The 18772-nt window shown below is 41.9% G+C and overlaps 1 protein-coding gene across 10 annotated transcripts in view; it reads right to left on the bottom strand.

Moving 5' to 3' along the window:
* Positions 1-18772, bottom strand: part of BRSK2 (BR serine/threonine kinase 2) — a 319520-nt gene that overhangs the window by 40710 nt on the left and 260038 nt on the right. For 5 of the 10 annotated variants that reach the window (XM_040559848.1, XM_040559851.1, XM_040559849.1 and 2 more), the window contains 3 exons: positions 11814-11874; positions 7324-7531; positions 6027-6075 (listed from right to left, as the gene is read on the bottom strand). In XM_040559848.1, coding sequence (XP_040415782.1) covers positions 6027-6075; positions 7324-7531; positions 11814-11874 — 318 coding nt within the window. Of the gene's footprint in view, positions 1-6026; positions 6076-7323; positions 7937-11813; positions 11875-17686; positions 17711-18772 lie in introns of all 10 variants that reach the window. The other 5 variants (XM_040559843.1, XM_040559842.1, XM_040559846.1 and 2 more) reach the window with 2 other exon arrangements.

The following is an 18772-nucleotide window of genomic DNA, read 5'->3' as shown; positions in this document are numbered from 1 at the left end:
TCTCCAAGGATCTCTCCATTTTTTTTGTGTCAATATGTGGATGCTGTTAACACAGGGATTTAAGTTCCCTCCTGCCCAGTTTCAATGCCTTTGGTGTTCTTGGACTTCGAAAGTACCATTTCCAAAGGTGTCCTCTTGTACTGACAGTACAATCATATGATATTGCTTTTTAAAGCAAACTAGAGGTTTCACTGGACCTCCAACCTGTCAGAAAGTAAAATCCACTCCTACCCAGAGGAGGGCCAGAACAAACACTGTCCCATTCATTAGTCCCATTCAAAATCTGTCTAAATAATGAGCAAACTCTGGAAAAGAATGAATTTTCAGTACTAAGAGAGAAGATACCAGCACCACAGAAAACACAGCTCAGGCTTTCCACTGATAGCAATCCAACTCCACAGCTCCTTTCAGCATCAGATTTCGGTTTCATCATAAAATGAAACTGCCTTTTTTCACACTGATCATATAAGCAAATGTTTGATTTTGCTTATTGTTTTACCATTGCAGTGCACTTTGTTGAAATTCACTTTCAAGTTAAACAGACTAAAGTAAAAGTAGGGCAGGTATGTTACTGAGGGAAACTACCCAGAACTTGGAGGTAGCACCTCTGAAAGTTAATGTTTTGAGGGGAGAGAAGATGCTGTCAGCCATGATATGTGGGCAAAGAATTGCTGGACCAAGCTAAGTCCAGGAAAAATTCCATTGAAATCAGCCATGTTCTAGCAGAGAAGAATTTAGCATGAAAAAGTCAGAGATGAAAAGACCTGCCTCCAAGAGAGTGCAGGTTTTTCACTCTACAGGGTATTTTATAAAGTCAAGCAATAGGCTTCCACTTTTAGGGGACATTCGCCACTCAACAGAAGAAGACAACCTACAGTTGAGGAAGAATGAGGAAGGGTAGAATGAGAAAGGGCAGAGATGAGGAGAGAAAGGAGTATGGAAACACCACAACTGGAGGACAGCTCGGTTGTGCAAATAATCATTTGTTGCCACCTATTACGGGCAACAGAAGGTAAGAGAACAGAAAGATTCACTTGCAATTTGGTAAACCACCATTCCCCACTCAATTAAAGTGGGCTGGAAAACTGTCACTCCCTAAAATATTCATAGGCAGCTGTAATTAAGCCAGTGAGCCAAAGATTAGCATAGGGAGCAGTAAAGAGAAAGGGCCTCTCATTTAAATGGGTCGTTAAGGAGCCAGGGTTAGAGTGTGAAAGGAAATTACATACTAATTAGCTCGTGTGTCTCACACACACCATAACAACTCTGCAAGCCCCTGGAGAGCTGGGGCAATAGCCCCTGCATGTAAAGGGTCTATGGTAATTAGTAAATTTGCACCTGGTTATCCATCTAAAATGTCTGGTTGTCTTAGGCTTGGATCTATCATACTCCGAACAGTGCTTGGCTATTGGGACTCCAGGGACCCAGTGTATGTCACACATTCTCCTTGGAAGCTGGGCCTAGAAACAGTGTGAATATTTAACTGCAGATCTGCCATCTACTACTTTTTATATTTTTATTTTCATTAATGGTTTTGTGGGAACTTCATTTATAGATCTCTTAATGAGGGTAGGTTAAAAGAGCCCCAGAACACAGGGAGGATTTCTGCTGTTCAGTGTGGAAACTTGGTCTGGAGTCTACAGAGTCAAGGTGGGCTCTTTTCTTTGGCAAGGTTATCCATACTAATACTGACTCTGATAGCCTGGGCTGTGCTCCAGATTGCAAATCCCTTGAATTCAGGACATAATTTTGCTGGTGTTGCATGAGATTTCATAGACGAAATATTCTGTAAGCAGTTGGGAGAAGTCTCACAATCGCTAGCTCTTGCTCTCGTGGGGGACTTCAACTTACCAGATGTCTGCTGGAAATACAGCAGAGAGGAAACAGTCTAGGAGGTTTCTGGAGTGTGTGGGAGATAGCTTCCTGACAGCTGGTAAGTGAGCCAGCTAGGTAAGGTGCCCTGCTGGACCTTTTCTTTGTGAACAGAGAAGGACGTGTGGGTGATGTGAAGGTTGGAGGCCACCTTGGGCACAGTGATCATGAATTAACAGAGGTTTTGATTCTTGGAAAAGTAAGGAGGGGGGTTAGCTTCCAGAGGGCAGACTTTGGCCTGTTCAGAAAACTGGTTGGCAGAGTCCCTTGGGAGGCAGTCCTGAAAGGCAAAGGAGTCCAGGAAGGCTGGACACTTTTCCAGAAGGAAATCCTAAAGACACAGGAGCATGCTGTCTCCATGTGCTAAAAGATGGGCCAGTGGGGAAGAAGACCAGCCTGGATGAGCAGACAGTTTTGGCTAGAGCTCAGGAAAAAAAGAAAAAAAAAAAAAAAAAAAGAGTTTATGACCTTTGGAAGAAGGAGCAGGCCACTCAGGAGGCCTACACAGATGTTGAGGCTGTGCAGGGAGAAAATTAGAAGGGCCAAGGCCCAACTTGATCTCAATCTGGCTACTGCCATTAAGGATAATAAGAAATATTTTTATAAATACATAAACAAGAAAAGGAGGACTAAGGAGAATCTCCATCCTTTATTGGATGTGGGAGAAAACATAGTGACGAGATGAGGAAAAGGCTGAGGTACTTAATGCCTTCTTTGCCTCAGTCTTTAGTAGTAAGACCAGATGTTCTCCGGGTACCCACCCTCCTGAGCTGGTAGGTAGGGACAGGGAGCAGAATGGAGCCCTCATAATCCAAGAGGAAATGATTAGGGACCTGCTACACCACTTAAATGTACACAAGTCTATGGGGCCTGATGGGATCCACCTGAGGGTACTGAGAGAGCTGGCAGAACTGCTCACCAAGCCACTTTCCATCATTTATCAGCACTCCTGGCTAACAGGAGAGACCCAGAGAACTACAGGCCTGTCAGTCTGGCCTTGGTGACAGGGAAGCTCATGGAGCAGATTATCTGGAGTGCCATCAGGCGGCACTTACAGGAGAACCATGTGATTGGGCCCAGTCAGCATGGGGTTACGAAAGGCAGGTCCTGCTTGACGAAACTGATCTCCTTCTGTGACAAGGTGAGACACTTAGTGGATGAGGAAAAGGCTGTGGATGTGGTCGACCTAGATTTTAGTAAAGCTTTTGACACTGTTTACCACAGCATTCTTCTGGAGAAACTGGCTGCTCATGGCTTGGATGGTTGTACGCTTCTCTGAGTAAAAAAATGGCTGGGTGGCTGGACCCAGAGACTCGTAGTGAATGGAGTTAAATCCAGTTGGTGACTGGTCACAAGTGGTGTCCCTGAGGGCTCAGTATTGGGACTAGTTCTCTTTAATATCAGTTATCTGGACGAGGGGGATGGAGTGCACCCTCATTAAGTTTGCAGACAGCACCAAGTTAGGCACGAATGTTGATCTGCTCAAGGGTAGCGGGGGTCTGCAGAGGGATCTGGACAGGCTGGACCGATGGGCTGAGGCCAACGGGATGAGGTTCAACAAGGGCAAGTGCTGGGGCCTGCACATGGGGCACAACCACCCCATGCAATGCTACAGGCTGGGGGAACAGTGGCTGGAAAATTGTCCAGTGGGAAGGGACCTGGGGGGATTGGTCGACAGCTGGCTGAATATGAGCGAGCAGTGTGCTCAGGTGGCCAAGAAGGCCAACAGCATCCTGGCTTATATCAGAAATATCATTGCCAGCAGGACTCTGTGGGCCTCTGTGCTTTGTCTTTCTCCAAACCCTAACCCTAACCCTAGTCAGCATCCAGGTCCAACACAACCTCACTTAGGTCTCCCAGGAAATACTACTCAAAACAGAAGGCTTTTCGTGTATATCTACTTCTTTGGCAGCCCTTCCCCAGCCCCAGTCACAAGCATAGCCTTTGCTTTATCTTTCTCCAAACCCTAATCCAAATCTTTTCTCCTTGAAATCGGCAGAACTAATTGTGCTTGTACACACAGGGCATAATTCCGCTGAAGAAGATGCAGTAGTTTCAGATTAAAATCACGCAATTAAGGTTTCCCCCCTGACAGGGCTTGCTAAGTGCTACTAACTTGGAATAACACAAGTATGAATTGAACATCTTCAGCATCACCTTAGAAAATCAGGCTGTAAGCAGTGAAAAAAGTACTTACAATTAAAATGCTTTTCTTGTGATGAAAAGCCTCGTAAGGGGGAGGCAGGTAAGAGACATGGGAGGGAGGCTGGGTACATAGATTACTCTAGGGAATCTAACCAGGTGTCCAGTTGATGAAAAAAGCAAATAGATTAGCATGAAAATAGAGGCTACTGCTTTATTACTTCACACTGAATTTCCTACTGTTATAATGCTGTTCCATTTTCTACTTTTGGAGTGTCTGAGTGTTTCACCTTTGGAGAGCCTCACTGTTTTCCCTATCTGTCCCTGGGTGCAGGGATCTATAACCTCCAGAAGTTCACTTGCTTGGCATAAATAATAGCATTTCTTTTTCATGTGAGAAAGAATAACATTACCCAGACACGTCAAAGTTTATTACCTAAACATCAGGTTTGTTAAATGAATGGCAGTCATTAAAGAATGCTGTACCAGACCAAGGACACGCATTTTTATCACTCAAACCATGAGGTCAATAGAGCTCTTCATAAGGATATCTTATTTCTTACAGAAAAGAAGAAAATATCAGGAAAAAAAAAAAAGATATGTGGAAGTGGGCACTGAGCAACAAGACACCTACCATTAAAATAAAATCTAGTTCATTATTTTTTATGACTTTTATTATGTTTACTGGAGGGTGCAGTCCAACTGAACTCATTAATTTGGCAATTATACAGAAAAAGAAAAAAGGGCCTTAGGCTTTGACTTGCATCCAAACTGCCTCAAATGACAGACACTACTTCCGTATACCAGCTTTTAAAGGGTGAGTGGGAAGTACAGAAGGCAGTAAATTCACCGAAGAACATCTACCAACATAGAGGGAAGGGAAAGGAAGGGAAGGGACTTCATTTAGTGGCTTTTCTGCTTTAGCAGCCTTAAAAACAATTGAGATGAGAATATCACTTACTTATTCTGTAAGGATATGTTTATTTTATGAAATTCTCTCATGACCCTTATTAGTAAATTCTCCGAAGTGCTGAAAACACAATTTATTCCATTCTTCTTCCTGGATTTCTTTTACTACCCTTTGCTATTTCCTTACTTCTCCCTCTCCCTTTCTTTATTATCCCTGTCCACTCTGCAGCATTAGAAACAGACTGCCCATCAGATACATGCCAGGTCTGGGAAAAGTTCTTAAGGCGATACCATTATCACCAATTACAAAACTTTGGGCCCACAATTTTCATCTATGACTCATGAATATTTCACACAAGTATCTTGACAAAAGGCCAAATTGTCTTGGTTGGCAGGGAAAGTCAATGGGCATTGGGTGCACAAACACAAGCTGTGAAAATAAAAAGGAATTATTTGGCATCTGTTGCATATATTAGGAAGTGTTTGGAGCAGCCATCTCTGGCAGGGGCTTCCAAACCTGCCATGCAGTGACGCACATTGGTGCAGTGAAATGGTTGAAATGTACACTGACTTTAAGGAATGAGTCTGGTGAATATGAAACAGCTTCTGCACCTCCCAGTGTTGCTGCCCAGAATTAATACTGCATTTACTATCCAAGCTAAAGATTCCTTGGAATCATCCTAGCAGAAGCTTCTGCATGTTATTTTGAGGATGCAAACTCTCATGTTCTAAGAAGACTTTTATGGCTTAGTTAGTGCCATTATAAGACATCGACTATCCTCAAGAGTCATCTGCTTGAGAGTCAAATGAAAGAAGAGAACGGGAAGATGTTCCAAGACTAGGAAACTCAGCATGCTGTGACTAAATGAGCTGGTTACTGGGAGACTGTTTCATCACCCACTGACCCCACTGCTATTACTGAAGTACAGATTTTATTCAGGGTCCTTAACAGAGGGACCATTTCACATCTGCACCCACTCGTGAGATAACAGGTTACAATCAGATACTGACTCAGAGCAGAAACAGTCACACTATGACATTCAGGCAAGGAAATGACACTGGTAGGTGGTGGAAAAGAAGTAGCGTACTGGCAATTTACTTACTCTGGGGATGATTCCGGGGTTAAATTGGACATCTCCTCTGGTGTAGGTACTGCCCATGCATGCACAGCCAAAGAGAGGGAGGAAGAAAAGAAATCAATGAATCAGTGCACCTTCCTTTTTCTGCTATTATAAAAATGAAAGAATTCTGACATTTGACCCTCTTTCATCTGCTCATTGACTCTGCAGATTAGTTCTGGCATTTGAACATTGGTCATGTGTCCCTAGATCACTGTATATAAACAGGTGACGCATTTCAACCTACCTTTCCTTAAATCACTAGAAAATCTTGTGCTGGCTTCAATGGTTTCTGGTCCTGACCCAAACACCGTGCCAATCTGATTGCCTTACAATTTGTTTACTATTATTTCATGAGCCAATTCTCACACTGTATGTAATGGGCATTATCCAAAGTCTCTTTCAGTCACTGAGAGTATCAGGAATCCCTGTGGAATTTTCTAACACAAAGTAGAAGTCTGCCACACCAGGCCATTTGGACGCAGCTCAGTCACTGCTGCAACTCTCAGCAGTTCTCTGGCCAACTCTGAGACAATGTCCCTGACCATCACAGTCCAAAACCTAACTCTTCCACAGCTGTAATCCTCCTTTCTGAGAGGATCCTGTAAAAGCACAGGGCATTGGGATAGCTGCTGCTGCTATCTGAGGATAATACATATGACTTCAGGTGCCCTTTGCCTGAATATGAAAAGCCACCTGGAGCTCGAAGAAGACAATTTTGCACATCTCAACAATCTAGAGACTCTGAAAACTGAAACAGGCCAGCAGAAATGAAAACACTGTTTGTATTAGGGCAATTTTCACACCAATTATCCAAGGAGTTAAAAAAAGCACTAACCAACATGAAAGACGCTGCACCTCAGAAGGACAATTTCAGGCTGTTGCCACTGGACATCTTTTTGCAGCAGAAGGCTCAGCCTGTGGCTGCAGAGAGGCAGCAGAGTACAGCCATAGGGGAAATATCAGAGCTCTAGGTTTGCTGGCAAAATAAGGGGTGAGCTGAAGATAAAATTTTCTTGTGTTCTAAGAACCAAGACAGGTATAGTAAGATCTGTACTGCTAGAGTGTGAAGAGGGCTCAGGAGATGCTGTTGGAGCAGGTGCAGTGGATTTACAGAGCCTGCTGACACACGCCTTGGGCTAGGGCTGCCTGACACTACCACTCAACACCAATATTCAGTCCTTGCTACATTAAACTTGCAGAGCCACAGAGAGGCATCGTCTTGCTGCTGAAAGGCTGCCCAAATCAGAACCACCCCGGTACATCTGGACAGAGTACTCACCTTGCAATTTCCGGCGATGGAAGCGAGGAGACCCCAGGAAACTATTCTTGATTGAGTTGAGCCGTGTCCTCCATGGCATTCCTCCAATGCTGGGGCTGGATGGTGGTGTTGGGTTGGGTGTGCCTGCTGGGCTCTCCTTTGGCGTATGGACAGGTGTCCCCTTGGGGGTAGGGAGGGGACTTCCCCTTGGAGAGGGGTGAGGGGTGACCTGTATGATGGGGATAGATTTGGTGCTTGGGTCAGTACTAGAAGGGAGTAACCTAACAGGAGACATAGGGTTGGTCTGCAATTTAGGAACAGCCAGCTGTGGGTTAAAGCCGGCAGCAGGCGTGCGGCCCTGAGCATTCTGCACAGGAGTGTTCTGGGAAGAGGGGGTGCTGGCATTGCTGGAAGGGAGTGGGTTGGATTTAGTAGACTGGAGTGGTTTTTCGGCCAATTTGCTCTTGGATGGCAAAGTCTGCGTCTTTGGGTTGGGCTGAAGTGCTGGCTTTGGTTGGAGTACATGTCCAGGCCTGGAGGCGTTCCTACAAGCATCAGGGTCCAAGGAGACTTGGGGTCGGGGAGAGAAAGGGAGGTCGGAGGTCTGAGGGGGGATGAAGAACTTTCTGATAGGCTACAAGACAGACACAGAGTGTCCATGCACATCAAAAACAGTGAAATACACATAGAGCGGGCGAGCAGAGAAAGGAAAGTCAGAAAAAAAATCCATCCGAGTCACAAAGAGGCATCATGTCATAAGGAGACACAAGAGATGGAGGTGAAGGGGTAGTGGGGGGGAGGGATTTTGCAAAGAAACAAAAACGAACAAACAAACAAAAAACAAACAAACAAAAAAAGACATGCAGTTAGCTGGGAACACAGCATAATCAACAACAGCAGCAGCGGCAGCAGCAAGAACAACAGTGTCATAACAGGCTTCATCATATTAACCAACCATGTGTCAGCAAAGGAAAACAATGGAAAGAAAAGTAAAACAAAGGAAAAGTAAAAAAACAATATGAAAGAAAGTAACCAAGAAAAAAAAAGAAGAGAGAAATGCCATCTCTCTGGGATTGTTCTGATTGCCCTGCAGTGAGAGAAGCACAATGCCGTAGGGAGGTGAGGAAAGGGAAGAAGAACCACTCAAGCCACAGACAAATTGAGATGTGCCAAGAATGGGACCACCTCTTTCAGCTCAAAGTGCCCACGTGCAAACCCAGTGGAGAAATGAAACTCGAAACAGGTGTGTGATACACACGGAGTGGTAGGCGATACACACAGGTTACTGCACACACAGGTCAGAACCTCTGTCCCTCCTCTTTACCCCTGACTCTGGTTTAATGCACACATCAGATGTAGCCACCCTTGCAGAAAGAGGGGGTGGAAAGGGAGAGTGACGCCCTGTTGGCATCCACCCTCCTCCCCTGGACAGTTAAACCGTTCAGCATCTGCTTGGGGACTTCAGAGAATGCAACACCCAAAGGAAAACACGACGTCAGGTTGGTGTTTAATTTGTGAACAGCTATAGCAAGAATTTCAGAGATGGCTGGAAAATTAATTTATCTGGGAAGAGATGGTATTTCCCATCAGACTTTATGCTTCTCCTGCAATATCCCTCATGCCATCGGAGGACAGCTTAGTAATCAGGATTTTTGTCATAAAGTCACAGCAATATTTGATGTTAAGTCCCAATTCTGTGAAGGGGTAGGGGGAACCACTGTTTGTAAGATACGGTTTAAAAAAGAAAAAGACAATTGTAGTTCATAATCCACCAGTGAGTTATCAAAAATGGGATTATGAATGTTTTTTTTTTTTTCCCAAATAATAACATTTATACATGTTACAAGTGTTTTGGGAAAACCATTCCTATGGAGTCAGCAAACAGCAATACACAGACTTGGGAGGACAGAAGCCTTTTTGAGGGATAGTGGCAAGTAAAAGTCACTTTGAAAACAAAAAGAATGTTCTTAAAAATATTGCTGTAAACACCTTAGATTACAAATACTAGCAGAGTTGTAAAAACAGAGATTACTGCTCCAGCTCTTTAGCTTTGGTCTGCATTCACATTCTGATTTTTATAAATTATTAACTATTATAAATTATTTATCACCTTTTATTATTATTATCCATTCTGAATGGACAGAAGCTCTAGCTAGGCACTGTCCAGACATGCCGTGTAAAGGTAACCTTGCCTCAATTGTCCGGTAAGCAAACTCACTAGTAAGTTTACTTTCTGGGTTTGATGGATTAACATAATGCTACCATATTTAGAAAATGCAGAGATGTATTTAAAGCAATGTTTAAAATGGTTTTCCCTAAAGTTTTCTAATGATTTTGAAGAGCTTAGAGTTTGGCCACTTAAAAGAAAATCACTAAATCAAAATATTTTTATTATTATTAGAATTGTAAAGATAAATCAAGCCTCCCATTTTGGTCAGTTCTGATTACCAATGAGAAAGGAAGGGGAAAAGATAAGGGAAGTGGTTAATTTATGGAAGTCGCTATCAGCACCTGACTATTAACCATTGGCAAATGACTCCAGCAGATAAACATCAAAAACTGTTGATCGCAAATGTTTTCTTGCAATTTTTATATCATATGAGTATGATGGTTTGAGAAACAAATTTGAAAGATACGAAGTTGAATTAATCTCCAACTTAATTCATTATGAATCTCTAGCGCACCCTTAATTACCACATTTCTAATAACATAACAAAGAACAAGATTAGGTCTGTCTTTCCGATGGTGCAATGAGGAACTCCGTTAGCAAGTTCTTGTGAGATTTAACAACTCTTAGGTGCTGTTGAATTCAATTGCTCATAGAACTTCACCTAAGCAGTGCATACAGTGAAATGTGTATTTGCTTTTTAAAGTATATTCTCTTTCAATAATCTAAGGTGCTATTTGAAGCATAGGTAAGGACTTAAAAAGAAATAAATGATTTTTATTCCAGCATTACCTTTTAAGCTACAAATGTGACCTGTCTTAAAATGGTTATGATCTGCTGAAAATGCCATCTCGCTGCTAAATCCCTTTGAAGACTATTTAATCAACTGCCTATTAAGTAGTAATGTTAAGATACAGCAACTATGGAACAGATCTTGTCATCCTTATTCTTTGAGATAGTCCTACTGAGATGTCAGAAACCGATCCCAAGAGATCAATTAATGGGATCAAGTCTAAGGTTTGCAGCTCTGGATGCTTATTTTGTGCACAAAACTGTTTTTGTTTGTTTTCAGTACATTCTGCAGAGGCATTTGAGTTCTCAGACATCTGCTTCATTCCACTGCCATCCAGGAGGCCCCAGTGCAGAAACAAGGAAGGAAACGAAATGGATCTTCACTGGTTCCTGGCATGTTAAAGGCACAGGGGAAACTGCAAACATATTTAGCTAGTTGCAAAATAGAGTAACAATTGATAGGAACCCAGAACGTTTCAGAAAACAGTTCAATCAAGCAAGGAGTTGGAAGCCTTATTAGCCTGTAAACTTACACTTGACTGTGTATTCATGTGAAAGAATTACACGCATTATTCAGGAATTACTATTTAAAATATTTGGAATACCGATGGTATCTTCATATAGGTAAGAGAAGATCCATTGGTATATCCATACCCTAACACATGGAATATATCTATGTCCAATGGGGGATGGCACCTTCTCAGGAATTCCTGAAAAGTATGTGTAAAGCCTCCAAAGACTCTGGGTCAGACAATGAGGTACCACGGACTGTCATAGCCCTATAGACTTTGTGGTAAGTTCCAGCCTTTTTGTTAGGACTGAAGTCCTGAAGTGACAAAGTCAACCTTTCCAGACACTAAGAATACTGAAGAAGTTATCAAGGTAGAGGCAGGCCTCTGTCGCTGCACTTAGAAAATAACAACTTTGCAACAGATATACTATCAACTATGTTTGATCTGCTGAGTATCAGTATGTGGTTGACTCCAATCGAATAAGGGCCTGTAGACGTATCTTATTTATAGGGTTTGAGTGTTCTCATCTTAATTAGTCAACTTCTTACTTTCCCTTTAAATTTGCTGGTCCTCAAATCCATAAAACTTATTTTGTCTTACTTTCTAATCCAAGCTACTCTGTGGAAAACTGAATCGAGTTGATTGTAGTCAGCATGGCTTGGTGCTCTACTGTGACTTGATTGAAAGTAGCTGTGAAACAGTTCCTGATACATGGTCTGAAACCATGCCGTATACAGACTTCAGCTGGATATGGCAGTGTTTAGTCATAGCAACGTTATTCAATGCACTTATGAAATTGAAAAAGGACAGGGGCACAGTGAGATCCCTGAAGTACCTCTAACAGTGCAGGGAAAACGTGATAAATTCTCTGCTTGGATTTGTAAATAACATTTCCCTCACCACCCATGAAAATTTACAAGCTGCCAAGGAAAAACAAAACATCCCAGCTAAGAGCCACAGCTCTGCAGCAACAGATGTCGAAAAGCATCAAGCATGTGTGAGTGAATTGGACCAACGGATCTTGAAGCAGCACCACTTACCCTTGGACTGCTGAGGGGACTGGTGGAGAGGCCAGACGATGCTCCGCTGATTGACCGAGACCTGAATGGACACAATAAAGAAAAAGGCCCTCAGAAAACTTAGACGAGTAATAACCCTGAACACCAGCCACCGCAGGCACAGGCATGAAGTGAGGAGGAGGGAGGCTGTCACTGGAAAAGCACATGACTCTTTCCTCTCACTACTCTCACATTTTGCAGTTGTCCCGCCCTCAAAGCAACACTCTTCGAAATGCTGTTTGTTCAAGGAGGATACTATAATCCCTTTTCATTGAGGGAGTTGCTACCTTCTTGGCCTTCAAGCACATCGAAACTACCACATCTGACCTGTGCAAGCTGAACTGCTGAATTCAAAAAGGACTGTCAAGATTCATGCTGGTGCTGAGGATTCTCTTCTGCGCAGTGCTGGTGGACACAGCATGAGACGTTCTCTGTCACAAGCAACACAGAAAGCCACCGTGTGTACAAGGCACAAAGGTGGGGAATTCCTTGACATACTAAGGAACAAATCAAATCTCCATGACCAAGATACATGATCATTTCCTATGCAATAACTTCCCACTGAACTCAAAGCTCACATTGGCCTTTCCAACTTCTCTGCTGGACTTCACAGCTCTGCTCTCCACTAAGATTTCCTGATGTTGCATTAAACAAGCCAGGTCTTCTCTGTGGATAACTAGTTCTGCTGTTGTTGATGACTACACTAATAACATGATAACAGCCCAGGTGCCCTCAAAAAGAGGCCAGTCAACAAAGAATAAACTGTCCTACTTGCTGACAAGGTCACCTGTACTGTAATGCTCTTATGCTCTCCCATGAAGGCCACCTATGAAAAATGTCAGCTGTGGACAATAAAACATATGAATGTGCTATGCTGAACATGCTGAAAGGGCACAAGCAAAATGCACAAACATTTCAGCAGAACAACTTTCCAGGAGGTGGGCTGCCTATTACAAAAAAAAGCACCCTCTGAATGACTGTAAATGAGTGAGCCCCAGAGGCAGCTGCTTTCTGTCCTTTTTAAATAGCAAGACATTTGTCCGGAAGACTGAAATATCTTACAGGAGAGGACTTGACTAAGAACCTAGCTGGCCAACCATCACTATGAAATATGTCAATTCAGCAAAACTACCAATGTTTCATCTATACTAAGAGCAGTGAAAGCAATTATGTGCCTTCAGGTAACAAATATAAAAAGCTGAAATCCTGTAGATGCTCGGAAAACAGAGTGCATGTGTGGATGTGTATTTATGTGTGTCTGTGCATGTGTGTACACATACGTATATTTATAATGGATACAGGTCAGACAGCATCAATTTATACATAACAAGATATTTAGGCCATGAACTGCCTCTGTTTACTAAACTTTTAAATCTGTTAATAGAATAATAAAATAATTTTTAAAAAGTTTCTAAAATGGTGTCCCAGATGTATCCTCCTAAGTAAATTTGAGTAGCAGCATTATTAAAAAGTAAGTAAAACTGCATAAGAGGAGATATTTCCAAGGAAACAATAAGTTAAAACTGAACACAATGGTAGGTCCTATTCTCTCTGTATCCTCTGGACAAACTACATACTGATGGCTTTTCTTCTATCTCATTTCAGTTTGTCCACCACAGCTAAGTAAAACCCAGAAGACTTGGCATGCTTTTTTGCCAGATTAAATCTAAATTTGTGCCATGAAAATCTGAGGCACTCATTCTATGCAGAATCTCCCCCCATGTACCCTGCTGCTGTCTGCCCATCACAGTATAGCAGACGAATACTACAAGCTCAGTCTTGGCATTCTTTTGCACTTGATTAAACCTGAATTTGCACCATCATCATCTGGGGCAGTGATAAAGATTTAAGGAAAGTAACTTTAAGGGGAGAACCATCTGTTCCACTTTTGATAGGCTATTTTATGTGCCTGTCCTATAACTGCAGCAGCTGAGTGCAACACAGGTGTGTCGTGTATGTCAGAACTCCATTTAGTTTAAATCTTCCTTGTATGAGTCATCAGGAAAAGCTTCTTCCAAACTGTAAGTTACAAGAGGAGCCTAAAAATTACCTTGCACAAGATTTGGGAAGTATATAGGTGCCCAGAGATGCAGTTAAACACCTACTTAAGGCATTTAAGTTCCACTAGGAGATGTTCCCACCAACACTTAATTATGGCGGGAAGGTCCTCTCTGACACTCACCTGAATTCCAGGATACTTGATTAAAAGTTCCAATCTGCTATTTCCTCTTTGCAATCAGATGTGTTTCCAACAGTACTGAATTCTCCCCTCCCAGCCCAACTGCCTCCTATTTTTTTTTTTTTTTTTTTTACAAAAATGATCACACACATGGAGGGCAAAACAAGGCAGCTGCCCCTCCCAGCACCCAGTTCCTTATTGGAAACAATATTTGAAAAAGAGTTGCTGTGTACTGTGTTTTCATCCAGCCTAGGAGCCTGAGGTAGGGGACAGAAGAGAGAGTTAGTGTGAAATCCTCCTGGAAATGCATTCAGTATCCACATGATTGCTATCGAACAAGCTTTATTTCTGTTGCTGATTTACATGCAAAATACGTAAGAAGTAGGTCTCATAGCAAATCTTAGTTTGTCCACACTGGAAATCGTATAGAGGAGCAGTGGAAAGAGTTTAAAGAATCACGGGTTAATTTTAAATGTTTGGGTGAAAAGAGAGTTGTACATTTTCAAAACTTTTCCCCTTTACGAGAGCATGTTGGTATGGAATATGACAGCCAGACTGAGGAGTTCTTCCCTGCATCTTCTTCAATTTAATAAATCCCCCAGAATTTACCTTTATAAATGTGACACACTTTCCAAGCTGGCTATAAAAACTCAGAACAGTAGCAGGTTCTATACTCCAGAACAAAAATGCTAACAAGCAAAAATGAGAGATTTTTCCTCCCAACAAGATCATCTTAGCTGGAAATGCTGGAACTGATTTTCAGAAAAAAAAAAAAGAAAAAAAAAAAAAGCAAACACATGCACTGCTCCTGTATTTCAGAGTCAGGTGGACAGAACTGGGACAGGGCCAAAACAAAGTAATGAAAATGTAGCATTATGCTGAAATGTTGCGATGAAAGACCAGAGAGAATTCAAATCTGTATCCCTCTCACCAGAAAACGAAAGTTCGAAGCCCTACGGGCAGCACATTAGTATGGCAGACCCTGGATGATCTTACGTGTGGAAAAAGGAGAAAAATACGAAATCATCTTACATTTAAGACTATGAACAGAGTTTATTTAGTGGGAAATATCTATTAGTGAATAACCTCCGAGGAGTCTCTACAGGCGTTAAATGTCATTCGAAGTATTAAATCTGTAATTATTCCAATAACTTACTACTACATGCAACAAACCAAGAAACTATGAGTGTTATGTGTGACTCAGTTTAATCCGTATTTTGCTTTGCTGTACGCTTGGGCATTAACTCAATGGAAGACACCAAAAAAATGGTGAAAAAACAAGCAGAAAAGTTAATGCAGTTGCTCAGAGAAAGAGCATTCCCTCAAATACAATTGCCAGATTTAGGGATGTAGGAAGAGACTCAAGTCCCATTCAAAGTGATATAATTGCTTTGCCAAGCATGGAGGGAAGAAATAAAAAATAAATCAGTCTTTAGGGATCTAGACCCAAGTCCTAGGAAGGAGAAGCTGTAAAGGGGGCTCTAAGCATAAGGAGGGCACTAAAATCATTGCAGGCTATTCCTCCCATCACAAAGACTCAAACAATAAGCAGGAGACATCTGAGCTATGAAAGAGAGAGGCCAAGCACTGAAAAGAAATGTGCATGTGCGGGCTGCAGTTTGTATATATGACTTTATCCCTCATTCAATCTATTTGATAATTCAGTTAAAAGGTCCTTTGTTTTAAAGTGAGTTTTTACTCATTTTGGTCAGCTGCTGCCAAAGGGGAAGCCATGCAAGGCTCAATTTGTGTTAGGCCAGTTGCTCTCTTACTGGTGAAACTGGGGAGCTGGAATGCAGTTTCCAGACAGTTTAAGAGAAGTGCTGAGTTTCTTACGGGCTCTAAGAGGTGAAGGGCCGAAGCCTGACACTGCTGAGGTGTAGGCAGAGAGAGACACAAGAAAGAAAAGAGCAGCTGACCTGGTAACTGTAGTACACCTATTGCACACACAGAGCACTTCTATATGGCCCTTCACCCAGATAAATTTTCAAGTGCTTTAAACAGTGCATCAGCTACCACACACCAGTATGATATAAAGGACTTGCAGTCAGCATTAAACATTTGGGTCAGATTTGGCATTTGTTTCCTCTTTGAATAAGCATCTCACAGAAAATTTTCCTACAGTCAGAGGGGAGTTTGGTACCTTGCTTCAGTCCCAGCAGAACTTGCTTTCATAGCGCAGCTTTACTAGGATGCTGAATAAAGCCTTTTAGCTGGTCAAGCTGGAGCCATGCTTCCAAGAAGGGGAGCCTGCAGCATGCATGCAGCGTGCAGAAATGCATCTGACTTGTGTCCCTGGGTGAAATGCCTTAGAAATTTTGAATTGGTTTGATTCTGTGGGTAGTTTTGAAAGGCAGAGCCAGAATATCCAGCCAATTTTTGTTTGCTGAAAGCATAAATTGGGTGGCATTTGATACTCCTCTTTGCTTGTTCACTCAAGTTAAAATAAAAAGTCATAAACTATAGTTCAGGGTATGAAACTATTGCTGAATTAGTAAGCAATGGTGAGCATTCAGGCACTGTGTATTACAAAGTTTCATTGTTTGCTCTTGAGTGTCCAAAAGATAAAACTTGTGCTTCCTTGCTCCCTGAAGTTGTTCTAGGGAATAAGAACAGACCACCTCTAATGCTACTCTGTTTCACAGTCCCAACTGTGCAAATAATACCAACCTTAACATCTCTTACTGGGAATACCTATGCCTAAGTCAGAAGGTCTACTCAAGGTAATAACCATTTGGAAGATTAAGCCTTTGCAAAAAGCACAGGGAAAGGACTGTGGGTGTTGATAACACACCTCTTCTTCTTTCCAGTGCACACAGTGGGTGATGTTAAACTGCACCACCTCCCTTAATTGGCCAATTATACTGAACTATAACCATTTATAAATGGTTTAGAAAGAATTAATAAATAGTAAAGCATGTTACAAACATGAGAAGTAAATGTTACTGGTGCTATTTAGCCTTCTCAGTTTGTACCTTCTTGTAAGCTTTTACTGTAGTCTGTAGTGATCTATTAGAATGTTTTTATTAAATCATTTATTAATAAATATTCTCCTTCTGTTAAGTATTTATAAATGGAACCTTAATTCGAAGTGTGACTGCATTCCTAATTGTACCTATATCCTCTTTATTGAAAATAAAGAGCTTTGAAGATATAACAGTCTCTAGGGCCATCTGTTCACCTCTTACAAAAACCTACACTAAAAAGAGAGGAAATACCCAGCATTTTTTTAATAACACAGATGGGACTCAGCTTCATCTTCAAAAAAAAAAAAAAAAGAAGAAAAGAAGATAAATTAGGATCAAAATTAACTGGAAGGTACCAAACAGATACGAAAAGAGCTAAATGGAGAAGGGGGGTTCATTCTCAGGTGTCCTGGTACCTGCACGGTGTCTGAGATTAGTTCTGTGTGCCCACAGACATTGAAACAGACAGACAGAGAACAAAAAAGAACCCCAAATTAAATTATATGGAGTGTGACTCCAACATAAAAGCACACAAACAGGCACAAAAGCACCAAAAATGCTTCTTCCCACATCTCTCTGCCTCTCCCTGCTGTAAAGCCTCATTCACTGACGTATATCCACCTGGACTCTATTTGTAAAATGCAAATGAAAAGTTTCTCTACAAGATACAACAGGTCCCGCAACAGGAATAATCCAAAACCAGAGCTTACCCCAATGGATCAGCACTCGCCATCCTCGGAAAGGGAAAATGAAGAGAGAGGGAAGAGAGAAAGAAAAAGAGAGAGGGATGTGGAGGCAGTTGGAGAAAAGAGTAGGAAAAGCAGAGTGAAATACTGTTTGGAGAACTGCATGGTCATAATTATTGCCACAGGTACCTATGTCTTCAGAGACCAGGAACACTAGGGGGACAGTTTCATTTACTAGAAAGTAACTTTCGTCCTGCTCACAATACTGCAGACACGTCCAACTTTGGCACTGGGGAATATGGAGAGGGACATACGAAGGCTGTAAAAAAAAAATTCCCAGCCAAATCCCAATGAGAGCAGTCAGCAGAGCAATGGGGTTCAGACTTCATGCTGCATTTCTTTTCTGACTTTGACATAAGGCACAGTTATACCAGACTGTTTTAAAGGAAATTGTTCTTTTTGTCCCCATTTTGCTCAGTGTAGTGTCCCTCTGTCCCCCAAGCTGGCCTGGTAAGAAGTACTTTTTTTGCCATGAATGAACTGTGAAACATATTGGTTATTAAAGCATGCATTTCTGAGCCAGCTTGGGAGCCCAGGGTACAAGATTGTAGCTCAAGCTGTGAATCTGCTTTCATACTGGCTTATTAGTCATGATGGTCTTATAGTCAGGAATTCAGATCAGCTAGAACACACCAGCTCAGCAACCCGGCACTTATCTCTGTGGATGCCATCTTGTGCTCCAGGATCTCATTTTTCATTTAAAATAAATTCAGTCTCTGGGTCTTAAAGGTTGCAAGGAAAATCTTTCAAATGTGAATGCAGAATAAATCAATGCTGTGCTGAAAAGAGTCTGAAACAGCAGCTCTAAAAGCAGAATGAATCTCTGACATGTCGACTTTGATGCCTATGGACAATCAAAAACTTCAATATTCTTTATTTTTTGCTGTTAATCAAAGCACTCACGTGGAAAAGAATAGTCAGGATATTGAGTTTTTAGGGGTGCAAGTAAGCAAACTCAGGAAGGTGTCACCACTTCTTCACATTAACAAAGACTAGAATAAGAGTAAAAAAATATCGGGTGTGTTAAGTAAAATTATTTTAAAGTTGGAT

This window comes from Cygnus olor, chromosome 5 (genome assembly GCF_009769625.2).
Source record: "Cygnus olor isolate bCygOlo1 chromosome 5, bCygOlo1.pri.v2, whole genome shotgun sequence".
NCBI classification, from domain to species: Eukaryota; Metazoa; Chordata; class Aves; order Anseriformes; family Anatidae; genus Cygnus; species Cygnus olor.
This window is presented reverse-complemented; position numbering and strand designations above follow the sequence as displayed.